This window comes from Conger conger, chromosome 2, assembly GCF_963514075.1.
Source record: "Conger conger chromosome 2, fConCon1.1, whole genome shotgun sequence".
NCBI classification, from domain to species: domain Eukaryota; kingdom Metazoa; phylum Chordata; class Actinopteri; order Anguilliformes; family Congridae; genus Conger; species Conger conger.
Genome location: NC_083761.1, coordinates 76,870,830 through 76,880,062, shown reverse-complemented (window position 1 = coordinate 76,880,062; position 9,233 = coordinate 76,870,830). Strand labels below are relative to the sequence as shown.

The window sequence follows — 9,233 nt, the reverse complement described above, 5'->3', positions numbered from 1 at the left end:
AAGTATTCCAGGCCACTAGACCCGGACGCCTCCAAATCCACTCCGTTCTATCCTCCTTTCCTCCCTACCAGCCCCTGTAACAGTACCCATTTTCACTTAACTACCTGTTTAAATAAAAAATATGTGAAAAAAATGAGTCGTACAAATTTTCCCTTTCTCAAAATGCCCCTTTACACACAGCAGACAGCTGCACAGAAGTCTCTCTCCCTTCTCTCTCTCTCTCTCTCTCTCTCTCTCTCTCTTTCACTCTTGCTCACACCCTCTTTCTCCCTCCTCCCTCTCTCCTCCCCACTGTGTTTCTGTCGAGTGGGGAGTTGACACTCTGCCAGTGGACCAGAGAGAGAGACAGAGAGAGAGGGAGAGAGGGAGAGAAAGAGACAGAAAGAGAAAAAACAATAGTGAAAGAGAGACGGAGGAACAGAGAGACAGCGAGAGATAAAGACAGATAGACAGACGGCAGGAGAGAGAAAGACAGAGTTGTGGGGTGAGTGATTGTGGGGTGTTTGGTGCGCTGCACGTGGGATTTCACGCAGGGCCGTTCGTGTGCCTGGATCAGTAGCCACCTGGAGCTTCACTCAGCCGACACAGAGGGACTTCCTTCCCTTTTCTCCTCTCAGCTCCAAGAAGAAAGAAAAACTAACATTTAAAATAGTTTTTTAAAGAGCCTAAATCTTGTATTTTTTGGGGTTTTTTTCATTTGTGGATTTTTCGTTCCCCCGTAAAGATGGGACTTGGCCCAAACCTCCTGCCTCTGGGTGAGTCTTGTTCATTTGCCACACAGCTCCCATTCACCTACCATTTAAGGCTGTAATTAATACACTATCACGCTTGAATGTTGAACAAAATATCTGTGATATAGTACAGATTACATACATGTCTTATATATAATAATTGTAGTTGACAGAACAATGTTAAATGATTCATGATTCTAGTTGTCTAAATAACATGAAATAAAAACAGCCGCGATTACTGAGGATGGGAAAATCATGTCTTCATTGGCAATACGTTGTGTTCAGTAGTTTATAGTAAGTTAACATAAGCTGTGGTAAAGAGATAGGGTTCTATGGTATACAGTAGCTAGTCTTCCCCTTTTCAGAAGAGCTTGTTGCTCATACGTTTTCGAGTGGGTGAGAAAAAAATACCACACAGCAATTCAGCACCTATTGTTTATGTGATTTCAACATAAGGTTCAGCTCTCTGTTATAGTAATGACTCGTGGTGAGTTTTTTACAGTGTGCCTTTTCATGGAAATGGGTGCGTGTCTATGGGATTTAAATATATGAACTGGTTTAGATATATATTATGTGAGTGAGTTCCCTAAACAGTAAACGTTACTTCATTTTGGTGTGTTCAGTTCTCAGGGACAGCTCGCAGACGTACAACGGGGCTGTTCTATACTGTACCGGCGCTGAAATTAATCTTTACAGGGACACTTTGTTTTAGGAGATCTGTCAGGCTTTTTCACAGCAGTACATTTTTGGGAATTTTATTTTACCATGGGCAGCTGCCATCTTCTAGACTGTGGTTATATCCCTGTGTTTATAGCTGGCTGGAACACCAACTGCCATCTCAGTGAGCTTTAAGTGATCAGAGCAGGCAGTCTTGTGTTTGGACCTCTTGTCAATGTATGAGTGTGTGTGTATGTGTGTGTGTGTGTGTGTGTGTGTGTATGTGTCTGAATGTGTGTGTTTTGTATGTGTGCGTGTGTGTGTCTGTCTGAACATGTGTGTCTGTGTTCACATCTGTGGGTGTGGGTGAAATGCAGGGACACATTTGGAGTGGAATTCTTTGTGAAGGCGGCAGTATTTTATATAAGTAATGAGAAGAATGACTAAGGCTGAGGGTATCTCAGTAGAATAGACCATTGAAAGGGAGAAAAGCTCTCTTTCTGTCTGAGCTGATGGCGCTGAACTAAATATGATGTGCTTGTCCCATGACCTCACTGTTACACTGTCACACTGTCACACGATCAGTTGCACTCTCACACACAAACGCACACTTAATATCTCTCAAACACACACAATCTCACCTTTAATATCTCTTGTACACACACACAATCTCTCACACCACACACATACAAACACACTCCATCACTCTCTCACACAAGTGCAAACACACACAAACTCACACTTAATATCTCTCAAACACACACAATCTTACCTTTAATATCTCTTGTACACACACACAAACTCTCACACCCCACACATACAAACACACTATCACTCCCTCACACAATTGCAAACACACACAAACTCACACTTAATATCTCTAAAACACCTACAATCTTGGCTTTAATATCTATTGTACCCACACACACACAAACTGTCACACCCCACACATACAAACACACTATCACTCTCTCACACAAGTGCAAACACACACAAACTCACACTTAATATCTCTCAAACACGCACAATCTTGCCTTTAATATCTATTGTACCCACACATACACAAACTATCACACCCCACACAGACAAAGACACTCTATTTATCTCACACAAGTGCACTCACCACACACGTAAAATGGGCTCTATCTTCGACACAATATCTTCACTTTGTGGGCTCTGTCTTAGACACTTATCTTCAGCACAATGTGACAGGAACTTGAACACTAGTGCCATTGCTAGTTTGAGAGAAATGTAAGGGTCCTTTTTGCACTCAGCGCCTTAAAATAGTGCTGGACGCTGTCCTCACTCACTCAGCTGTTAAAATAATGAATGACCGATGCGCCAGTTTGGGCAGGTTGGTCTTTAAATGCGGTGTGGTTGTGGTTATTCACGGCATACTGCTATTTTGATGCAGCGTTTCTTTGCCATTTTAATTACAGCAATGCACGCCTACATAGCCTACTGTGGGACATGCGTGCAGTACACTCCATGTATTCTCTCTGTTACGCATGCAGGGACATAAACAAACGTTCATGCTAATATCGAGATTACAGTGCGAATGGCAGTACTCCTTCAGAGAGGTGGCCTCATTTCTCATCTTAAGAGGTGGGGGGGTTGTGCTGGTAGAGGACAGTGTCTTTCACAGCAGATCAGGGTTTTTCCCACTTTGTACCTGTAATTTTGTTGCTATGATTACAGTTCTTTATAATTGCTAAAAATTCATTTAATTCACAAAAGGGATCAAAACTACCAAACCACTGCGAACATGTCTCAAAGGAAAAGCACCAGCACTATAATTTTTTGTGTCAATCATAGAACAATGATTTAAAAAACACTAACAACCAGTGGCATTACACTGCACTATTTCTGTTCAAATTGAACTGTAGAAATGCATAGTTGATTTTTTGTAAAAGCAATGAAAAATTCATTCAGTTTGGTCCACATACAGTGCTCTTGTTCTAACTGTGAAAAGTTCTAAAAAAGTTTGAAAAAGTATTAAAAACAAACAAACTGTGAAACAAACCCACAGTATGTTATAATTATATATATTTTTACAGTATTCAGATTTTTTTCAATGATTCCACTCTCTTCTACTGCTTCCACTATTCCCTTTGTTTAGAACCACTAAAAGGTCCATATTGAAACATGTATCAAGTATTTTTTCATGCTATATTAAAGTATTGTAAAAACAACTAAACCGTGGGTCTATAAGTATCTTTTGTGTCGGCGATCTAAACAAATGTTCCTATAGTATTTCATGAGAAATCTTGAAGTGCAAATTTGTTCAAAGATATGAATGCACAATGCATGTTTTGAACAGGCGAACCGGCTGTGTTACAAGTGCTCACCATTTTGAATGTTGTGTCTTGAAAATTGAGCACAAGCTTATGAGATTTGGGTCGAAGTGATTGGAAAAAAACTATAAACTATTTATTCATTTTTATGCTTTCACGGCTACGCCATAGGCTGTGACTTCTGTGTTCTTTGCGGTTAAATAAGGGATATAAATAAAGATGGCTGCTTCAATGTAGAGGAGCTTGACCTGCGAAGGAGTCTCACAGTTTGGTTATTTCCCGTACTCCTACATCGGCGGCCCTAACGTGATGACGGCGGAGTACGTTTTCTTCTGCCACGACCGCTTCACCCCCCCCCTATGATGGTCCGTTTCGCGTCTTGGAGGCCAGGGACAAGGCCTCGCCGGTGGGTGTCACCGGTAAGCCGGACTACATTTCCCTGGATCGCCTCAAACCGGCCCATCGGTATCTGGATCAACCCGTCAGTCCGTCTCTTGCGCCAACAAAGCGCCCCGTACCTTCTCCTGGTCCCCTTGTGTCCACTCCAGACCCCGCTCCGGCCTTGCGCAATTGTTTCGGTGTAACAGAAGTAGCAAAAAACTGGGTTGAAATTACCAGGCCTGAACCCTTAAATAACCAGGCCTGAACCCTTAAATAACCAGGGCCTGAACCCTTAAAAAACCAGGCCTGAACCCTTATGAAACCAGGCCTGAACCCTTAAAAAACCAGGCCTGAACCCTTAATTCGCCATCACTCGGTATTCATTAGGCACAATACAGGTCCAAAACCTAAGAATGATCATTCTCTACTTCATAGATACAGCCACTGCAGTGGACCCATTCCATGAGTTAATCCCCTCTGCCTCCCACACATCACACCCATGTCAGAGACGTCAAACTCGGCCAGACAAAACACTCCACTGCAGTCGGAAACCTCCTTTATTATTCTCTCACACTCACACACACACACAAACACACTCACACAGCAATCACACACACACACACACTCACAAGCATACACTCACACACACACACACACACACACGCTCACACGGTCTGGTATCTGTCAATGTCAATATGGGATATTTGCTTTTCTTATGAGTCATAAACAATCTGGCCCTTAGGTGGTGTATTGTATCATCACTCAGTAGAACAATCATTAACAGCTTACACTTCAGAGGGTGCAGTTACAGGATGGTTGGAATGGGATCACTGTCTGCTTGGGAGATTCCAGGCAAGCCAGGAATAATCCGGAATAATGTGGAATAATATGGAATAATACGGATAATAATAACTCCCACACTATTCTGAGGGAATTAAATGCATGTTTGAAGTCTTTGATCGGATGATGTCTGATTCAGAGGCCAGACAAACTGTTGAGGGAGTTTCTGCCAACACCCCTGGTTAAGATCCTTGATAAATGTGGCAATATATTTGTGCATTATGAAAGAAAAAATAAATAAAAAACATTAATTTATTTCCTACCAGTGCTCCACTGTGTGTAAAGAAGTAGGCTTGCAACTCATAGGGATGTCTTTCTCATGTGACCTTCAGAAAGCCAGCACTGTTTCAGTGCATTTTCAGCTGGATTGCCGTGGGGAAGAGAGTCTACAAAACTATTTAAGGCTGCAGTAAATCTAATTTACACAGATATAAAAATAAAATGCTCTACAAAAACAAAACAAAAAAGAAATTAAATCATTTATGAATTCTCACATATTAGAAAAACCAATGCCAATGTAACCACATGCTCAGAGCTTGGATTTTTGATTTTGTATTGAAATGCCTACAGACTATAGAGTATCCAGCAGTCTATTTAGCCTGGACTAGAAGACCCAGAGGGTCTCTATCATTGTGCTGATAAGGTTTTGCGCACAGAGTAAAAACAGGCTGACTTCCTGAATTTACCTTTTGCTATGTCTGCCTACGCACCATTGTTCTCCTGATAGAAATTTCCGGGACTTTTGTCATAGTTTATATTGTTAATCCTTTTTTATGTGCTGAAAAGCTTTGAGCATATCCCCTTCCTTCCGCCTGAAGGAACCCCCACCTTTTTTAATTTGTTTTGCTAATGCTGAATAACACACTGTATCTCACGTCTTTTCTGGCAACTTTTACATTTCATATAAATCTTTGAACTTCTTTGTGCCTGTGTCTGTGTGTGTGTATGTGTGTGTAGTGTGTGTGAGTCTGTGTATATATTCCTGAGTGTGTGTTCCTGAGCATGTATGTGTGTTCCTGAGCGTGTGTGTGTGTGTGTGTGTGTGCGTGCGTGTGTGTGTGTGTGTGTATTTCTGAGCTGAGCCTGTGTGAGCGTGGCACACAGCCTGCTGACACACAGTAACCCAGTGCTGCTCTGGCTCTTTGGCTTCAGCAGCTGTCTGCTCCAGAGTAAGAGCCAACAGAGTCAGCTGCACAAAGTCTGCCTCCTCTATGCACTCTAGACTACATTACATTACACTACATTACAGTCAGCCTCTCCTCTGTCCTCACCACTCTGCACTACATTACATTACACTACATTACAGTCAGCCTCTCCTCTGTCCTCACTACTCTGCACTACATTACATTACACTACATTACAGTCAGCCTCTCCTCTGTCCTCACTACTCTGCACTACATTACATTACACTACATTACAGTCAGCCTCTCCTCTGTCCTCACCACTCTGCACTACATTACATTACACTACATTACAGTCAGCCTCTCCTCTGTCCTCACCACTCTGCACTACATTACATTACACTACATTACAGTCAGCCTCTCCTCTGTCCTCACCACTCTGCACTACATTACATTACACTACATTACAGTCAGCCTCTCCTCTGTCCTCACCACTCTGCACTACATTACATTACACTACATTACAGTCAGCCTCTCCTCTGTCCTCACCACTCTGCACTACATTACATTACACTACATTACAGTCAGCCTCTCCTCTGTCCTCACCACTCTGCACTACATTACATTACACTACATTACAGTCAGCCTCTCCTCTGTCCTCACTACTCTGCACTACATTACATTACACTACATTGCAGTCAGCCTCTCCTCTGTCCTCACCACTCTGCACTACATTACATTACACTACATTACAGTCAGCCTCTCCTCTGTCCTCACCACTCTGCACTACATTACATTACATTACAATCAAGTGTGAAAACCGTAACCAGGGACAAGTGTGCTAGAAAGCCCTCGGGGGAAGTACAGTTTTAAGTGTTAGAGTGATCACATTGATAAAAACTTGAACCCTTGTAGATTATTCAGATGAACTGACCAAGAAGGGTCTCTGCTGTTCTCTCTACAGTGGGTCAGTGTGTGTCTCCCCTGTCCTAAGTAATAGTGGGTCAGCCTTTCTGATGGGAAGGCAATATGACTCCGGGGGGAAGGGAATCCCCCACTCTGAAAAGTCCTGGCTTGTATTTACGATTGCAGGACAGCACAGTGAGTCACCATGGCAACAGGGCCCTGATTCATATAAGTACTTTCTGACATATAGAGAACACACACACAAAAAAAAAACACTCAGACAAACACACACACATACACACACACACTCACACACATATACACACACACACACACACACAAACACTCAGACAAACACACACTCTCACACACACACATATACACACACACACTCACACACACACACACACACACACACACAAATACACACACACACACACACACAAACACTCAGACAAACACACATACTCGCACACACTCAAACACACACATACACACACACACAAAAACACTCAGACAAACACACACACTCGCACACACTCACACACACACATATATACACACACACACAAAAACATTCAGACAAACACACACACACACAAAAACACTCACACACACACACACAAATACACTCAGACAAACACACACACAATAAGCACTGATTGGACATATTTCAATCGTACAAAGATGTTTCAAGGTCAATACTTAGAATTTTAAAAATGAAACAAGAAGCTTGGTTTGAATCCTGTAAAATGTCTTCATCTTGTTCTTGTTTGCTTGTCATGGGATGTTTTGTCTTTCAATGCCGCAGCCAGATTGGCTCTTGTGCTCCCCCTGTTGGTTCGGAATTGCGGTGACAGTATGTGACCTCAGAAGTTGCCACAAGCAAAGCAGGCTCTATTATAGACTATCAGGAGAGACTATGATCGGAGTTAAAAACCTCAGTGATCTATGTCCACCATCACCACCACATGGAACTGAAATAGCCTGCATAGGTGCAGGTGCATTAAATGCTAAATTAACCATAAATTGTTCAGTAACTGTTTGCTCCTACCATGCACCACACCACCTGGATTTACTCATTATTCTACCTGCTTGGTTCATAAGCTAATAAGTGAAATCAGGTGGCGTAATGCATGGTTGCAGCAAACTACTGCAGACACTACGGCCCGTAGGACGTGGAGTTGAGTAGCGCTGGTCTAACGGCATGCAAGACATAAATATACAGCATCTAAGACTGCTAAATGCCAGAAATTTAAACATGAATGAATAGGCCAAAATGTTAACAGGGGCAGTGTGACTGTAAGAACTGAATTAAAATACAGGTCAAGTTCATCGTTGACACATGACAAGGTCCAACCAAATGGGCAACTTTGTTCTTTGTAGTGTAGTTTCTGTCTCTTTACTGCTGAATTTGTCTGTATTTAGGCTGTATTTGAACCATTCGTTTCATAAATAAAATTTAAAAAAACTTTTCACTCTTGTGAAGTCATGTGGTCTTAGCCAAAAATACAAAAGATACGGGAGGGCTCGTCGTTGAATCGTCAATCGCAGAAAAGAGGAACATCAAAGAACACAATGGAATAGGAAAGAGCTGGAAATGTAAATCAATACAACCAAAATTTTTTGAAATCAGCAAGGAAATCCCATGGAAAAAAATATTTTGCCTTTGAGGCAAAACTTATGATCTTATGAATGTTATCAAGGGTGAGGGGGGCGGGTTGCAGAGATGCAATTGGATACAATTTCCTGAGTTTATTTTGCTAAAAGTGCAATTCTTTACGACAGCTCTGCCTACATGCCAATGACGCATTTTCGACTGGATCTATAGAAGGCAATGGAGTCATAGGACACTGATTTTGGGTTTTGAAAAAAACATTTGAAAAAGCGTAGCAGTAAAACTGCCGTACAGCACCAGGAGGACCTTGCTGGTAGACTCCTTCATTTCACCAGTGAAGTATGGAAGGCCCAACGAAGATGGTTTTTGTGGTTACCTTTCAATCAGCTGTCAATTAGGGCATTGAGAACAGGGTGTGTGGATTCTTTAGCCAAACAATGACTCGAATAACCTAACATAACATAAGGTGATGGCGAGAACAGGCCATTCAGCCCCGCAATGCTCGCCTTTTCCTAACCTAAGTGTACCTACTGCCTCGTTTGCCGAAAAGCTAAATAGTATCTAACACCGTATCAAGCCTGGTCATGAAAACACCCAGAGTTTCTGTACCGGCAAGCTATTCCACACATTGAGCACTGTGAAAAAATACTTCCTAAAATCTGTACTGAATTTCTCCTCTGCCGAT

General features: G+C 42.1%; 1 protein-coding gene across 2 annotated transcripts in view; it reads left to right on the top strand.

The window, feature by feature from the left end:
• Positions 1 to 307: 307 nt before the first annotated feature.
• Positions 308 to 9,233, top strand: part of LOC133122024 (adhesion G protein-coupled receptor E2-like) — a 30,304-nt gene continuing 21,378 nt past the window's right edge. For both annotated transcript variants that reach the window (XM_061231683.1, XM_061231682.1), the window contains exon 1: positions 308 to 755. In XM_061231683.1, coding sequence (XP_061087667.1) covers positions 725 to 755 — 31 coding nt within the window. In that variant the 5' untranslated portion in view covers positions 308 to 724. The remainder of the gene's footprint in view (positions 756 to 9,233) is intronic.